Source organism: Nycticebus coucang, chromosome 9, assembly GCF_027406575.1.
Source record: "Nycticebus coucang isolate mNycCou1 chromosome 9, mNycCou1.pri, whole genome shotgun sequence".
NCBI classification, from domain to species: domain Eukaryota; kingdom Metazoa; phylum Chordata; class Mammalia; order Primates; family Lorisidae; genus Nycticebus; species Nycticebus coucang.
In genome coordinates this window covers 58,731,319-58,750,371 of record NC_069788.1, presented here as the reverse complement: position 1 = coordinate 58,750,371, position 19,053 = coordinate 58,731,319, and the positions used below count along the sequence as shown (strand labels likewise).

The following is a 19,053-nucleotide window of genomic DNA, read 5'->3' as shown; positions in this document are numbered from 1 at the left end:
ATGTGTTCTTCCTAACCTCTCATTTCAGGAGTGGACAACTTGGCCCTTTCCTCATTCTGGGCTTTTTTCTCTGTGTTGAGGCTCTTACTCTGTGCACCTTCTGAGGGAACTTGTACTAGTTGTTTTTCCCATCGTCAACTCCTCTGTTCGCTATCTTTCTTCCCTCAACATGTAAATTGAAAAAAGAAAGGAAATAGCTAAATGTACTAGCCTAAAACAAACACACATTTGTTCGCTATTCTCCAGCCACTGAGAATCCTGTTTCTCCTTCTCTTTCTACCCAGCCTTTTGTAAGAGTAGTCTATATTAGCTTTCCCCTTTTCTTATTTATGACTCATTACTGTTGAACTGGCTGTTTGACCTGGGTTTGTTACCTGTCTTGTTGTTAAATCAAGCATACTCATTTTAGTCTCTATGTTACTGTAACTTATCTCTGTAGCACTCACACTTTTGGCCCCTCCCTTTTCTTTGAAGTTGTTGTTTTGGCTTCTTTGATCACATTTTCTATGGAAGTCACATGGACTGTCTAGGAAAACCAGAGCCTAATGGTTTTTACATTTTCAGGTAGATGCATCTCCAGTTAGGTGTGTTTGTTAAGAACCAAAGACCTAGCATTTTCTGAGGTTTGCTTTGTCTGAGTGATCAGAGGTGGAAGGGGATTCATGTGTGCTTTCGGGGTCTTTATTTCCTTGCAGGCATCCAGACTAGGCAGATAGCACAATGATACAGATCTCTGTATACTGTTGATGTAGGAGAAAAAGTGAAGGGATAGGTTTATCTTATATATTTGCTTATCTATTTACACATACATGTATTTTTCCTTCCTCTCATTTGTAAAAAGAGAATTGTATTGCAGAACAGATCTATGTATAAATATGATACCAGAAAATGTCCTAGTATCTACTCATGAAACTATTCTGAGTGATTTCACCTACTATCATGAGTGATTTCATCTGAGGAGTGGAATAGAGGATGTTATGGGTTATTTTAACAGTTTCCTTTTTATATTTCTATTTTGTTTGAATTTTTCCATGGTATTTCTTCTGTAATAAAACAATGATAATTTGAGGATTTTTAAAGGAAAATTAACTTTGACTTATGCTTATTTTCTTCCTTTAGCTTCTTGAATCATAATATTACTTCATTTTTTTCATTTACGTTTTAAACTCTAGCCATGCTTATTCATTCTCCTTAGTGAGCTTCTCCTGTCTTAACCTTGTTTATATTAATTTCAGGAGTCACCTTTGTTGTCCTAGGCAGCATTCTTGGATCACTTGGTCTGATTTTATTACCTTTCCTCTGTGTTCCTGTGGAGCCTGGGAAATCTTTCTTAGTCACTGGCATGTAGAACAGTAACTGAATGATTTGACTTTGTATTTTATGGACCTGAGTATGGTATTACTCAACACATGACAGAAATTCATTAAAAGGGCTTTGAATAATAAAATAATAAAACATATAATTTTGAATGGATTTCCTTAATACTAATATGTTCTTTTGTGTAAGTTGTCATTTTTTATTTTATTTTTTCCTTTATATAAACTATATTATTAGTCCATGATAGTTATTTTGTGCCAGTTTTCATGAAGCTGTGTTTGAGAGAATGTGTTTTAATTAAAGTTAAGTTTATATCTTGGGATGTGTTGAGTTTATGTTGACAGACTATTCTAACACAACTCTGGGAAGTTTATTGAAATTCAATGATTTCTTTAGTTTTTTTCAGAAGATAGGATGGTGATAATTTCATACTTCATTGTAACAGAATATTAATACATACTCTTTTGTAATATTTCCAAATATGTTGAAGAAAACCTGCATTGATGTGCTTAGAAAGTATGTGACATTGACCTAAGCAGAATAAACATGCATTTTTCTTCCCTGTGTAAATTTTTGCTTAATAGTTTATTTTCTTTTCTAGGTTCAACAGATAGATCGTGTGGTAGAAGTTGTGGAGGAAACAATTAAAGGTAATTTAATTGTTTGACAGCAAGAAGAGCGAATGTCTATAGTTTCTGAACTACATTATGATAACACCACTCAGTTAACACTGAGCTTCTTTATAAAATTTACACCATTCTCCTAGGTTTATGAAACAGACAGTAATTGGTCTGAGCAATAGGATATCCTATAACAGCATGATAGCTGGGGACTTTACCACCCATCTTACAGAACTGGACAGAACCTCTAAACAGAAACTAAACAGAAATACAGGGGACTTAAATGCAACCCTAGAACATCCGGGATTAAAAGTCATATAATATAGAACTCACCATCCCAAAGCTAATGAATATAAGTTTTTCTCAATAGACCATGGAACATTCTCCAAAATAGGTCATATATTAGGATACAAATCAAACATCAACAAAATGAAAAGAATTGAAACTATACTGTGTATCTTCTCAGACCACAAAGTAAAGGTAGAACTCAATTCCAACAATAATTTTCATCCCTACACAAAGGCATGGAAATTAAACCACCTGATACTGAATGACAGTTGGGTTAGGGAAGAAAAAAGGAGGAAATTATTAAATTCTTCAAACATAGCAACAGTGAAGCTAGAAGGTACCCAAACCTATGGAATACTGCAAAAGTAGTTCTAAGAGGAAACTTTATCACATTAGATGCTAAATCCAAAAAACAGAGAACAGATCAACAACCTAATGAATCATCTTGAGGAAATAGAAAAGAAAGGGCAATTTCATCCCAAACCTAGCAGAAGAAAATAAATAACCAAAATTAAATCAGAAATAAATGAAATTGAAAACAAAATAATCATTCAGAAAATTAATGAAACTAACAGTTTGTTCTTTTACAAGATAAGTAAAATCAGTATAACTTTGGCTACATTAACTAGAAACAGAAAAGTAAAATCTCAATCAGAAGTGATAAAGGGGAAATTGCAACAGATAACACAGAGATATAAGACATTATCTCTGACTACTACAAGAAACTCGACACCAAGAAATTTGACAATGTGGAGGAAATGGACCAATACTGGAATCAGACAATCTTGCAAGGCTTAACCAGAAAAAAAATAAATTTCTTGGACAGACCAATGTCAAGCACTGAGATTGAAGAAATAATAAAAGAATCTTCTAACAACAATAACAACAAAAAGCCTCGAACTAGAAGGCTTCACACCAGAATTCTATCAAACCTTCAAAGATGAGCTTGTACCCATACTACAGAACCTATTCCAAAACAATGAGAAGGAAGGAATCTTCCCCCAACACGTTTTGTGAAGCAAACATCACCCTGATACCAAAACCAGGAAAAGACTCAATTAAAAAGGAGAACTTCAGACCAATTTCCCTAATGAATATAGATGCAAAAACAGTCAGTAAAATCTTAGCCAATAGAATATACTATACATTAAAAAAATTATACATCATGATCAAGTAGGCTTCATTCCCAGATGCAAGGTTAGTTTAACATACACAAATCCATAAATGTAATTCACTGTATCAATTGAAGCAAAAACAAAGACCATATGACCATCTCAATAGATACAGAAAAAGCATTTGACAAAATTCAGTATCATTTTATAGGAAGAACACTTAAGAATATAGGCATAGGTGGCTCATTTCTAAGCTGATTGAAGCCATTTACAACAGACCCACAGTTAATATTGGAGTAAAACTAAAAGCTTTTCCATCTAGAACTGGAAACAGAAAATAATGTCCTCTGTTGCAACTACTATTCAACATAGTTCTCGAAGTGATAAGCCAATGTGTTCGGGCAAGAGAAGGATATAAAGGTCATCCAAAGGGGGGCAGAGGAGGTCAAACTCTTGCTCTTTGCCAATGATATGATCTTCTACTTAGAGAACCCCAGAAATTCAATCATAAGACTCTTGGAAGTGATCAAGAAATGCAGTAACTTCTCAAGATATAAAATCAGCGTCTATAAATTAGTAGCCTTTGTATATGCCAATAACAGCCAAGTTGACAAGCTAATCAAGGACATAATTCCCTTCACAGTAGTTTTAAAGAAAATTAAATGCTTAGGAATATATCTAACAAAAGAGGTAAAGGATCTCTAAAAAGAGAATTATGAAACCCTAGGAGAAGAAATAGCAGAAGATATTAACAAATGGAAGAACATAGCCAGGCATTGTGGTGGGCACCTGTAGTCCCAGCTACTTGGGAAGCTGAGTAAGAGAATTGCTTAAGCCCAAGAGTTTGAGGTTGCTGTGAGCTGTGACGCCATAGCACCCTACCAAGGGTGACTTAATGTCTCAAAACAAAACACACATACACACACACACACACACACACACACACACACACACACACACACACACAACAAATGGAGGAACATACCATGCTCCTGGCTGGGAAGAATCAACATTGTTATGATGTCTATACTACCCAAAGCAATCTACAGATTCATGGCAATCCCCACTAGAATACCAGCATCATACTTTGAAGAACTGAAAAAAATAGTTATTTGTTTTGTATGGAACCAGAAAAAACTCTATATAGCCAAGGCAATTCTTAGTAATTAAAACAAAGCCGAAGGCATCACTCTATCAGACTTTAGGTTATATAACAAGTCTACAGTAATCAAAACAGCATGATATTAGCCCCCCAAATAGCTACATAAGCATATGGAACCACATAGAAAACCAAGACATGAAATCAGTCTCTTACAGCCATCTGATCTTTTTTGGAGACAGAGTCTCACTGTGTTACCCTTGGTAGAGTGCCGTGGCATCTCAGCTCACAGCAACCTCAAACTCTTGGTCTTAAGTGACTCTCTTGCCTCATCCTCCCAAGTAGCTGGGACTACAGGCACCTGCCACAGTGCCCAGCTATTTATCTGATCTTGATAAACCAAACAAAGCATATCCTGGGGATCAGAATCCCTATTCAACAAAAGGCACTGGGAGAACTATATAACCACATGTAAAAGACTAAAACTTGACCCTCACTTTTCACCACTTATAAAAATTGACTCAAGATGGATAAAAGATTTAAATCTATGATGAAACGATAAATATCCTAGATGAAAGTGTGGGTAAAACTCTTGAGGATATCAGCCTGGTAAAGAAAACTTTAGTGGCAATTGCAGTAACAACAAAAATAAACAAATGGGACTTAATTAAACCGAAAAGCTTCTGTACAGCTAAGGACACAACAATTAAAGCAAATAGACTATTTACATGTTAAAAATCTGACAAAGGATTCATAAGTAGGATCTATAAGAACTCAAGTTAATCAACAATAAAAGAGCGAACAGTCTTCCCGTTTATCACCGGGCAAGAAACATGCATGGACCTTCTCTGGGGAAGACAGATGAGTGGCTAACAAACATCTCAAAAATGCTGTTGTCCCTAATCATCAGAGAAATGCAAATCAAAACCACCCTGAGAGAACATCTAACTCCAGGGAGAATAATACACCTCACAAAGTCCTAATGTTGCAGGTGCTGGTGTGGATGTGGAGAGAGGGGAACACTTTTACATTGTTGATGGGACTGCAAACTAATACAGTTTCTTTGGAAAGAAGTGGGGAGAATCCTCAAGGAACTCAAACCTCCCACGTGATCCTGCAATCCCATTACTAGGCATCTACCCAGATGAAAACAATCATTCTATCATAAAGACATTTGTACTAGATTGTTTATGGCAGCTCAATTTACAATTACCAAGATATGGAAATAACCAAAATGCCCATCAACTTAGGAATGGATTAACAAACTGTGGTATATGTATACCAGGGGATACTGTTCAGCCACAAGAATGTGAAGACTTTACATCTTTATGCACTCTTCTTTGTGAAGTATCACAAGAATGGAAAATCAAATATCCAGTGTACTCAATACTAATATGAAGCCAGTAGACAATCTAGAATACACATACATAATAGAAAAACTCAGTTCAAGTTGGGGGGAGGTGGAAAGGGGGTTCAGTATGCTCCCACTTAATGGGCACAATGTAAGAGTGTATGACACTTTTTGGGTGTAGGACACAATTATAAGAGGGACTCGACCTAACAAATGCAAATTTTGTAACCTAGTTGTTTGTATCCTCACATTAACCTGAAATGAAAAAAAAAAATTTTTTTTAAAGTTACAGTTTTAGATACAAAATCATACCATTTTTGGCCAAGTGTCATGGTCCATGTCTGTAATCCTAACACTCTAGGACTCTGAGGCAGGTAGTTCACTTGAGCTCAGGAGTTCAAGCCCAGCCTGAGCAAGAGGGAAACCTCATCTCTACTAAAAATTCAAAAAACTAGCCATGCATTGTGGCACACACCTGTAGACCCAGCTACTTGGGAGGCTGAGGCAAGAGGATTGCTCCAGCCCAAGTGCTTCAGGTTGCTATGAGTTATGATAATGCCATGGTACTGTACTCAGGGGGCTAGAATGAGACTTTCTCAAAACAAACAAACAAACAAAAACAGGCGTTTTTGTTTTGGTTTCATGTACTCACTAATCTAATACAGGAGGCAGAAACTCTACTATATATTTGACATAAATGAACCAGATAATGATCAGGTTTTAAAAATCTTATATAAAATGGATTCAGTTTGAATCTCAGATCATTTTTAAATAAGGACATTTTGTATCTGCACATTTTCATATCATCACATAATTGTTTTGTTTTTTAAAAGTACTTTTAAACATAGTATTTAATTTTGATAGTCTTTGAGATTTAATTTTTGAAGTAAGGCGAGAAAATAGAATTATGCTTGGATTTTTATTAACTGATGCTCATTCAAACAGATTCTTATTTAATGTACTGAGAAATAAAATATTCTCAACTTTGTGCTTGAACTTTAAATATTTGCAGGCTATTTTTCCTGTGTTAGATCAGCATAAATGAAAAGGAGTAATATGGCACTGAAATAATGTGTGAAATAAATTGAAAATCCCATTAAAATTACTATTTTGTTATAAATGAGAAATTTATGTTATGAAAAACCCTACATCTACCAAGTTGAGATTTTTAAATTTCTTTTCCTGCTATCTTGCGTTTACTACTTTTCACATGCTTTTACTCATTATTTTTGAATCTTTGATTTATACTAAGAATTGATTTTCACAGACTAGGAGAATGGGACTATACCTTAATCTTTTGAAATTCAAAAATAAAATATCAGGATTAAAAATTTATAGCAATGAAAATTTAGAGTGTTTTTTGAAACTATACTTTAGCTCTATCTTGTAGAATCTAGAGTAGTATCATTTATTATATACTTGGCAAGTGACAGGCACTATGCTAAGTACTTCACTTGGGTAAGTCAAGTGAGTATAAGTATTTTCCTCATTTTGCAGATGAGGAGGTTGGGACACGGGCATACAGCTAATACATTACATAGTTGGGATTTGAATCCATATAGTGTGTCTTCAAAGACTGTATGTCTGGTGAGTGACAACTCACGCCATACTATGACTTCTCTATTCCCTTCCAGTTGGGATTCACAGCCTTAAAGGTTGTTTGAGATTCTTAAGCAGTACTTCAAGATGCTTCAGGGTATTGTTGCTTTATTCATCTTGTGTTTTGAGTATCAGGTATATACTGGCCACTCAGTAATCTTTTTTTTTTTTTTTTTTTTTTCTTGAGACCCAGCATCTCACTCTGTTGCCCCAAGTAGAGTGCTATGGTGTCATGGCTCACAGCAACCTCAAACTCTTGGGCACAAGTGATCCTCGTGGCTCAGTCTCCTGAGTAGCTGGGACTATAAGTGCCCTCCAAAACGCCTAGCTATTTTTTAGTAGAGACAGGGACTCACTCTTGCTCAGGCTGGTTTTGAACTCCTGAGCTCAATTGATCCACCTGCCTTGGCCTCCCAGTGAGCCAAGGCCTGTGCCCGGCCTGAATAATTTTTTAAATAAATTAATGATAATGAAGATGACATAGGAGACCATTGGTATAGTGATAACATTTTAGATAGAACAGCACAAATATGACCTTTGAAAGAAATAGTTGAAAAGTCAGATGTCATGAAAATGAAAAGCTTTTGTTCACATGACTCTGTTAGGAGAATAAATAGATAAGCCACAAAGTGGAGGGCAATATTTGTGAAAACATCTGATAAAGGACTATTATCCAAAATGTATGAAGAACTCTTAAAACTCAACAATAAGAAATGAATAGTTTGCTTAATAAATAGGCAAAAGACCTGAACACACATTTCACCAGAGAAGATATACAGATAGCAAATAAGCATTAAAAAATGTAAATGAAAGCAACAGTGATGTACCACTGTATGCTCTTAGTACAATACCCAAAGTCCAAAACTTCCATGACACCAAATGCCAGGAAGGATGTGGAGCAGCAGGAACTGTCATTCATTATTGATCGGAGTGCAAAATGGTGCAGCCACTTTGGAAAACCGCTGAGTAGTTTCTAACTATACTAAGTCTCGTCTTACCGAGTAGTGCAGCACTTGTCCTCCTTGATATTTACCCAGAGCTGAAAACTGATGTCTACGCAAAAACTTGCATATGATGTTTTAGTAGCTTTATTCATAATAGCCAACACTTAGAAGCAGCCACGTCCTTCTTTAAATGAGTGGATAAATGCACTGTAGTACATTGAGACAATGATGAACAGGCAGAGCACAGAAGGTATGTACGGCATTGATGCTATTCTCTATGATACTGTCATGGCAAATATGAGTCATTTGTATGTTTGTCCAAACCCTTAGAATGCAGAACACCAAGAGTGCACCTGAATGTAAACGGTGGGCTCTGGACGATAATGGTGTGTCAGTGCAGGTTCATTGATTATAATAAATGTTTTACTGTGGTGTAGGATGTTGACAGTGGGAGACGCTGGGTTTGTTACAGTGGGGGCTGGTAGTAGCATGTGGAAGCTCTGTTCTTCTCAATTTTGCTATAAACCTAAAGCTGCTCTGAAAAATAAGATCTATTTTTAAAAAAGTAATGGGCCAGGCGTGGTGGCTAACAGCACTCTGGGAGGCCGAGGTGGGTAGATAGCCTGAGTTCAGGAGTTTGAGACCAGCCTGAGGAAGAGCAAGACCCTGTCTCTACTAAAATAATAATAATAATAATAATAATAATAATAATAATGATAATAATGATAATAATAGTAAAAAATACTGGGTGTGCTGGTTGGTGCCCATAGTCTCATGTACCCAGGAACTGAAAGAAGAGGATGGCTTGAGTCCAGGAGTTTGAGGTTGCTGTGAGCTGTGATGCCATGGAGCGCTACCCAGCATAGTACAATGAGACTGTTATCAAAAAAAAAATTGTAGTCAACTGTGTGCTTAGGAGTTCCCAAATGGTTCGGAGAAATGTCATTTCTATAGCTAGATTCAGCCAGTTGGAGATTGGAGGGCGGGATCAGAGTTTGAGATGGAATATCCATTCTCTTCTGCCCTTCCTAGCTGCTTGTTTTGGGTTGGCTGCTTTCCTCACCAGAAAGCCACAACTCTTGTCTGTAACCCTGTCTATTCATCTCTTTTCTCCAGGTTTCTATGGCCTACCCTTCCTTTGCCTCTATGCAAACAGCACCCCGTTGTTCTTTGCTTTAAGAGTATTGTGTTGCATTGCATTGTTTCTTGTTGGTTTTCCTATTCCTGCCCAAACTTGAGTAAAGAGTCCCTTTATGAAAATTTCTTAAACTATGCAGTGCACCATCTGCTGTGCTGGTACCCTAATTGATAAGAAGTTAGCCGTGAAGAAGCGAGACTCTACCCAGAAGGGCCAGATGGGAGTAGAGACTTACAAGAAGATGTTGCTACAACTGTCTTGTTTCCGCGTTTGATGCCTATTGGGCCCATTGCACATTTCTTCCTTGAAGGGGCTTTGGGCATATGGCCTCTGCTGCAGCCTGTTTGCATTCTTCTTATTGCTGCTTATATTATACCAAGTGATATTTTAAAATATTTTCACATTTTTAAATAAGCTATGTTGATATTGGAAGCATTTAAAGTTGTAATTAACATAAAACCACACAAAGCATGTTTTCATTTGTATTTGTCTGGGTTGCATCAGAGTAGCAAATTCTGTTATTCTGAACGTATACTCATTGTTTCAATATTACCTTGAAAATTCTATCCATTTGTAGTTTTTGCTTTAGGAGATGACATGAATTTAGGATTTTTCCCTTTATCATTTTGATAATTTAGTAAGATATGTAATTGAATCTAAGGGAAGAAATACAATGTCTAAAGGATTCACATTCATTTCTTTCTTTAAAAATATTCATGTGTACTTTAGTCTTGGCTTGTATGATCATAAAAACTTTTCTGTATGAAAGATCTGAAAGGAGTAAAAATTGCTTCCAACAAATGTACATGAAGTCCTCTGAACAAAAAAATTCATTAAAAATAATCTTGTTTTTGTAAAAGGATAGTCTGGTTGAGTAACTTACGACAAATGATTGCAAGTAAATATTTTCTATTGAAATTAGAAAAAATTTTTCTACCATTAAGTTATAATTCTTCCCCACTGAATCACTGTTAGAAGAGATCCGTATTATTAATATGTTTGCTGGCATTTCATTCAATGTAATAATAAATGCTTCAAATGGTCATAATCCAGTGTTTTCCTATCCCAATATGGTATAATCTGCATGTTTAATTGATTTGCTGTTTCCCCTGACTTCTGAGTAAATTGATGCCATCTTGGATCAGACTAACCTAAATTCCCAGGGTACTTCACCAAACAGCTTTCTTATTTAAGACGTTGCTATTAATCTTCGCTTTGTCAGGTTTTGTACTCTGCATGGGGTGTTTATTCAGAGCATAAACGCTATAAATTGAAAGTGGAGGCAGTACGGTATCAAGTATGGTTATATCGGTGCTAATGACTGAGAAATCACCCTGCAGAGTCCAATGCGGATTTACTTGAGGATGTTTTCCTGACTTAATGAGTAAGTGATTGAGCTTGGATGCGTAGCATAGTACATCTAGGGCACTATTGGACCACAAAAGCACACCTGTTTCTTCAGTATTTGCTTTTTAATAAAATTATTTCTAATAATTTTTTAGTACATACTTTGAAAGAACTCTATTTTTTGTAGAGACAGAGTATCACTTTGTCACCCTCAATAGAGTGCCGTGGCATCACAGCTCACAGCAACCTCCAGCTCTTGGGCTTAGGCGATTCTCTTGCCTCAACCTCCCCAGTAGCTAGGACTACAGGTGCCCGCCACAACACCCGGCTATTTTTTGTTGCAGTTTGGCCGAGGCCGGGTTTGAACCTGCCACCCTTGGTATATGGAGTTGGTGCCCTACTCACTGAGCTACAGGCCCTGCCCTGAAAGGACTTTTTTATGCAACCTGTCATTATGTGTAACCTCAGATACAGTTGCTGTAGTCTGGACATAGTGGAAAAGTTTGTGTACTGGCGTAACAGGAATACTTTCCAGTCTTACTGGTGTCAGTAAATAGGTCTTGCTATGTTGTTCAGGGTGGTCTCAAACTCCTGAGCTCAAGCTGTCCTCCCCCCATGGCTTCTCAAAGTGCTAGAATTATAGAGGTGAGCCACGGTGCCTGGCCAAGGAGGTGCTCTGATAGTCTTATTGAAATTTTTATATTACACTTTGTTATAATGGCTCCCTGGATTTGGATTTGGTCGTTATAAACAAGGACATGCAATCATTTGAGGCTTGAATCTCACAGACTTTCCAAGTCTTCTGTTTTTTTTTTTTTAATTTTATTTCTTGTGGATCAACTTAAGGGTACGTAGGATTTGGTTACATTGTCTGTGTTTGTAAGGTATAGTCCCAGTTGTGGTTGAGTCCTTCACCCAGGAGATGTGCTAGGTACCCCTAAATTGTACCCACCGAACCCTGTCCCCTTTCCCTAAACTAATTTGTGTTTTTCTCTCCTGTGGGCCTTTGTTGATAATCTAACTAAACTGTCCAGTACAGTAGCCCCATCTTTCTTTGTTTAAATATTAACAGGGACCAGCCTACTGTTAAATTGGGCTAATATGTTAACTCTTGTGAATTCTGATGGTGTCTTGACACATTGCATGAAGGTGAAACTTACAAGTACTGTAAATTCTTTAGAAATATATTTGTCTAAGCTTTTGTGAAAACTGTTAATATAAACCAGTTTATGTCTGAACATCTTTGCCTTTAAGTCTACATATTAATTGTTTTCAAGATTATGTATTTTCAGATATGGCAATTTTGGGGTCCCAACCTTCTAATTTTTCAGTCATATTAATTTTCCGTAATTCATAACTAATAAAAAGCATCAGGCCTAGAAAGAATTTGTATTATACCTAAACTTTATAATATTTACTCGAGTAGGAGTTTTTTAGTAAAAACTACCAAGTAGATCAATTAATCATATTTTGAAGCTTCCCATTCAAAATGTTCTCTTAATGTATATATTTTTAAGAATTTTAATATCCTTTGAAGACAGAGAATTTTTTCATATATTTCCTTGGTTACAACTAACTTTTAAGAGAATTGGCATTTGGCACACTGCTTTTCTGTACTTTACACATATGTGCTTTATTATGTGACTTGAGAAATTTTATTCTTCGTTTAGAGAATTGACATTTTTGACTAGTAAAATGTAGTGAAAATAAATCAGACTATAAACTTAGTGAAAAAATTACTGGCTGCTTCACTGCATTTTTAAAATGGAGGGTGAAGTTGTAGGTTAATCATGGTATTTTCTATTTTGTTTTGACTGTTCTTAGCACAATAGTAAATTGCATTGGTAGTTCTCCTTTATACCTGAGTTCCCTAAAAATAGAAATATAAAGTGGAAACTAGGTCATGTTAGAAAGGCATAGGAAAATGTAAATAAAATTTATGATTATCTTTAATTTTTAAAAAACAAAAATTTTATTTTCAGGAAAATAATTTATTATATCAACTGCCAAGTTAAAAAAACTGGCAATATAGAGTAATTTTACAGCTGAGATATGGGTAGATAAGGAATTTAAATTTTACTTTCTCTTTTTCTTGAAATTTTTTATTTGACCATTAGAATTATTTCTTAGTTGTATGATCTTTCTTTGATGATATAATGAATATTTCTTAGAAAACCTAATATTGATATGAATTGGCACAGCTTAAGAATGTTCAGTTGATTTTAACAGTTTTTTATCTGATGTTTGGGAATTTGCACATTTTTTCTTTTAAACATTCATTTTGTAATATGCTGCAAAAAGCATGCAGCAGATATGTAGGAAGTACTTCTGAGGCTGGGAGAATAAATACCAATTTCGTTTGCTTTGTTTGAGGGAAAAAACTCATTTGCAGCATCTCCAGTTACGATGTCAACTCTGGATGAATTTTAGGTAGAAGTTTATCTCACTACTACCATTTTGTAACAAAGTATACATTTTATGGAGTGATAAAGAAATAGTAATTGAAATGTCTTTATAAAGGATAGTTTCTAACACATTAAATCTTTATTGTAACTCTGAAAATTTAAGTGCACCGTTTCCTTAAACTGCTCTGCAAAGTTGGCTGCTGTGATGGGTGAGAGTCCTGGAATGTGACTGAGGAGCTGTGTTGAAGAGCTTGTTTCTACTACCAACAGTGTCACCTTTAAAAAAAATTTAATTATGCATGCATAATAATTGCAACAATGTCATCGTCTTTAACAACCCATGCCATTTCATTGGTTCTCAGCTTCCAAAGTTGGAAATTGTGTGATATATATGGTTCTTTTCACTCTGAAATTCTTGGATTGTATGAGTATGTGTCTGTAATATAAAATTGAGTTTCCGAGTCTGTCATAAGAGTGAGATGTTGGCATTTTAGACAGTGATCTCCAGTAAAGTTACTAGATTTTAACTAGTCTTTTTCTAGCATCCCAGTCTCTGCATGTCAGGTTTCACTTTCTTTTCTCTATGTCTTCCTACAGTACAAAATGAAGCTGAGGTTGTTTGAGGCAGACATGCTGTGTGTTTCTCTTTGGTATACCTGTATTCTCTAGTGAAGAGTGTCGAGTACAGCGCAATTGGCCGACTCTCCTGCCTTTACACCTTTCAGTTGTGTTGCAATTCTGAGCAGTGATAGGCAGGGTACTTCCCAGTGTTGTTCAAGAACTTTGTCCATCTTTAAAGCAACTTTCCTTTCTATCCAGAGGCATCAGGACTTTGAGACAGGTAGTTTTAAACTTGGTGGATGACTTGGATTTCTGAGGAAAAAAGAAGTCTGAGAGGATTTAACGTAAGGCAAGAAATATCACCCGGAGAAGTGATTCTCAAAGGTGTTTGCTGGCAGAGGCATGGTGGCTGAGCAGGACCCTAGCCAGAGAGGGGAGAGGACAGGCTGGTTGATGCACATCTGGTCAAGGGAGAGGTTGGAGATTTTGCTCTGCTACCCGTCTCCTAGATTCATTGCCATCGTGATCCAGTGTTTCAGTAGGTGAGGATCATACCACTCAGGTGTCACCGGAAGGAAAAATAGCCATGATTCTCCACTGTGTTTCTGTCTAGGCACAGGTGCTTAGACTTGCCCATGATCATGTGCTGTTCTAAGTTCACTACAGTATGGCAAAGTGCAAGCGAGTTATTTCAGAGGGATGAGCTTGAATCTATTTTAATGTATACTTGATTATCATTATCAGTACAATTCATTTGTGAACTATTTGCTAGCCTTCCAGAGCTTTGAAAAGAAAGAAATCTGATCTTCTAGCATTTAAATGTTTTTTTTTTTTTTTAAACAGTGTCTCACTTTGTCACCCTCAGTAGAATGCCATAGCATCATAGCCCAACCTCAAACTCTTGGGCTCAAATGATTCTCTTGCCTCAGCCTCCCACATAGCTGGGACTATAGGCACTCGCCACAATGCCCGGCTACTTTTAGAGGCGGGTCTCTCTCTCTCTCTTTTTTTTTTTTTTTATTGTTGGGGATTCATTGAGGGTACAATAAGCCAGGTTACACTGATTGCAATTGTTAAGTCCCTCTTGCAATCATGTCTTGCCCCCATAAAGTGTGACACACACCTCTCTCTTATCCATTCTGGTCTTGAACTCCTTAGCTCAGGCAGTCCATTCGCCCTGGCGTCCCAGAATGTTAGGATTACAGGCATTAGCTACCATACCCAGCCTTGTTTAAAAGTTTTGAAAACTTCCTTGCCATCTTGCTTTTGTGAAATGTCATTAGGTTTTGATAGGAGTACAGTTGCATTAATTATAGTTACAACTGTAATTAACTTCTATTCAACTCTTTGTAGCTTTTTTTCTTATACATTAATTCATTTATACTCCACAGGAAGCCTGGCATTACTGATTATGCAGCCGGACAGCAGTGTCCTATTTGTAATTTGAAACCTAGTCCTCTTGTTCCCAATACTCTGTTCTTTCTGTTCTGTGCTGCTTTTTATATTGAAAGGAGGGAAATGAGAAAATGAAGACCATTTATTATTTCCTTTTCTCATGCCTGATCTTTAAGAGCATTGTTCACTTTTTTCTAGTTACCTTAAGATCCTATCTCACATATTTTGTTCCTTCACATGTTTTGTTTCCTCTTTGATCTCTTTTCACTCTTTTCTTTCTGCTTTATTTGCCATTTTATTTTGTGATTATATAAAAACTTTTTTGTAAAGGAGTTAATAAAAATTTGTCAGTTTTTAAAAGATAATTCTGAATATTTTAGTCGTACTGTAAAGGTGCTTAAATTATGAAACGAGTGAATAAAAGTATTGCTTCACTGAAAGCAACAAATAAAAAAGTAGTCTAACCAAAAAGCTAATGAAGAAATTCTACAGAGAAAATTCTCTTGAGTGGGTGTGTTATAAGGATGATTTTTGAAAGTTTAATGTGAAACGCACTTTTCGCAATTTTTGCTGTCAAGTGGTTATATCAAAAGAATCCTTCCAATTTTTTTAAAGGATATCTTTTAACTCCTATATTCTAAATAATAGTTATATATTTATGCCAGGTGAGTATCACAGCTATAGACAGAAGTATTTTAATATAGATAACTTTTCATTTTTAATATATCACAACCAACACTATCGTTTCCTAAAATTAAATTTTAGAATAATGTTTGATTAGTCTTTTTGTCTAGAACTAAGAATCTCAAGCCTACACAGTTTCTACTTCATACGTTACATTTAGAAGCATTTTCATTTTTGAAGGTGTGGATTTTCACGGTGGGGCACTTTCATGCCAAGTTTCAATAAATCTTTTAGTGGAATCTGGTTTTAGTGATAGACTTTTAACTAGATTGGTTTTAAGAAGTGAAGAATAAACTAAAGCAGGAATTTTAACAAAATGTACTGTGAAATATATATAATCATGTGTATAAATTGTATTCTCCCAGCTTAGCCTTGAAGCCTTTCCTGATTTTCCTTATGAAACTTGACCACTTTCTCATGGGGTCCCTCTGTACTTGGAAATGTTGATCAGATTTTCTTTGACACTTCATTTCAGTTATTTATTTATGAGTCTGCTTCCTCAAAATTTTAAGTCCCTTTATGGCAGAACTCAATGTGCTGGCTCAGGACAGAGAGTGGTTTTTGAGAGGGAGGGATGTGTTTTGGGAGTCTTTATTCTACATTTAAATATTGATAAGATAATATTTTACCTTTTTTACCATATTTCCTTTTCTAGTATTGTGGAAATTTGTTATAGTAATACGTATGCATTAATGTATTGTGTTGAAATATAAAATGTACTTCCTCTTGTTTTTCCTACCTTTTGAAGCTTTATTTCACTGTCACTATTTGTATAGAAAGGCAGTAGTAACACTTCTCTCCCAGGGTTGAGGATATAGGAGAGTGTGAATTTAAAGATCCAGATGTCTCCTCCCATTTGGATTGGGAAGATTCTGCTGAATGGAAATGGATGGCAGTAGGGTCAGACAAGCATTTTTAAAGATGCGTTGAAGGGACAAGTCTCCAGCTTTCTTTGCTTCCCATATCTTCTGTCATACTTTTTGGTGGCTTACGTTGAGTAACAACTGGAGGAGATGTGAATTTTTCATTCATGATCCAAAGTGGGCATCTGAGCTCCAATTTAAAGGTTGAATGTGGATTACAATTTCCTTCCATCTTGTATTTCACTGTTCTTGTTCTCCAGCAGCTTGATTGTCATCTATTATGAGGTCTGTTATCTCTGCTTTCATCACCGGGTACCATGACTTTGGGAATGCAGGTCTGAACTTGAGAAATGATTATGCTCTTTGCTGCCATGGATGCTTTACATACTGAAACAGAAGCATTCATAGCTTTGTTTTTGTAGATACAAAACTTTGGAACCATCTAACCAATTTAGAATTCAGGAGAATCTCTTGTAGCAAGATAAGGAAAGATCTGAGGAGGTCAATTATGGATCAGTACTGATAGAGTTATTGGTATGGGACTGCTTTGACTTTTGACTGTTTCGATGTGTACTTGATTTAGATTGTGAAAAATGATTATTTATTTTTATATTTTATTTATTTATTTTTTTATTAAATCATAGCTGTGTACATTGATATAGCATCACACATCTCCCACTGTCATAAAAAGCGTATCTTCTTGCAAAAGATATAGTAATTGAAACATAATAACAAATGCTTATTACAATTTGTCCCTAGAATGTGTCTCTATTTAAGTAATGTGGATTATTTATTCTTTGTACCCTTGGTTTAATATAACTTATAAGTATTATTAGCTGGCTATACCAGCAGTAATGTACAAATAGAAAAGAAAATTGCCTAAGAAAATTTTATTCCAATGAATGCTTTCATTTGTTGGTGTTTTCTTTCATAGGTCCTATCTGTAGGTAAATTTGATATTATTAATATTATAGTGTAGTTTTTTTGTGTGTGTAATAGGATTTTTAATATTAAATAATTCTCAGATTTCCGGGGATTTAAACTGTGTGTTATAACACTACCTTAGCCTCTTTCCCAATCCACTCACCTACCAGATAAGGTGTTGAATACTTCATGCTTTATTATTTTTTTAACTTACTCTGACATTTATTTATTTATTTATTTATTTATTTATTTATTTATTTCAAATTAATGTATGGTCCAAATGAAAGTTGTAGTTGAGCCCTTTAACAAGGAAGCGTTCCCTATCTACATTGTATACCCCTACATTGTACCCATTAGATGAGGGTTTACCAAACCCCTATCTCTTCCTCCTCCCCTCCTACTTGAATTTGTGTTTTTTCTTTTTGTGTAGATATGTAGATATTCATCTGCTAGTTTCATATTAGTATTAAGTACATGGGATCCTTGCTTTGCCATTCTTGTGATACTTACGAGGATGTTCTCCAAATCCATCCAGGTAAATGCAACATATGTAAAGTCTCCTTTCTTTATGGCTGAGTGGTATCGATGGTATACATATAATAGTTAATCCATTCATAAGTTGAGGGGCACTTAGGTTATTTCACATCTTGGTGATTGTGAATTGAGCTGCTATACACATTCAATTTCAAATATCCTGATGGTAAAATGATTTTTGTTCTTCTGGGTAGATACCTAGTAATGGGATTGTAGGATCAAATGCCTGGTCTGCTTGTAGTCTTTGAGGATTCTCCATACTTCTTTCTACAAGGGCTGTATTAATTTGCAATCCCACCAACAGTTTATAAGTGTTCCCTTCTCACCACACCCATGCCAGTGTTGGTGCCTGCCGAGGCACCCTGTCCCCGCATGAATAAAAACAGCCGGGACACGGATGGAAGGTAGAAGCCTGCAAAAGAGGAGGGCTTCCTAACATTCCAGGGAGAGCCCTGAGTAACTTCTGTCGTGGCCTTTTATTGAACCATTATTCAACAGGTGTGAGGGGCCCATGCACTGGAGCTACATGCTTAGTGATGGCTATGTGCTCTTTTCCCACGGGCTTGACTCCCACCCTGTTGCACCACCTCTGTTCAAGGTTTAACACTTGCTTACTAACAAGGGACTGATCTTATCTCATTAACATGGGCAGTTGCTTGAGGGCTTGTCTCCGGGCTGTGAAACATCTTCATGCCGGCCAGGAGATTGTTCCTCTCCCAGTGCCTCCCTCAAGAACCAGTGGCTGCTCCTCTAAGCCTGGTGCTTGGTCTCCTACATGCCAGCGATTACAGCTTTGGGTCTTTTTGATGTGGGCTAATCTTACTGGGGTGAGATGATTTCTCAAGGTGGTTTTGATTTACATTTCTCTGATG

General features: G+C 36.1%; 1 protein-coding gene across 3 annotated transcripts in view; it reads left to right on the top strand.

The window, feature by feature from the left end:
- Positions 1-19,053, top strand: part of CDKAL1 (CDK5 regulatory subunit associated protein 1 like 1) — a 704,761-nt gene that overhangs the window by 211,199 nt on the left and 474,509 nt on the right. For all 3 annotated transcript variants that reach the window (XM_053601908.1, XM_053601906.1, XM_053601907.1), the window contains one exon: positions 1,919-1,967. In XM_053601908.1, coding sequence (XP_053457883.1) covers positions 1,919-1,967 — 49 coding nt within the window. The remainder of the gene's footprint in view (positions 1-1,918; positions 1,968-19,053) is intronic.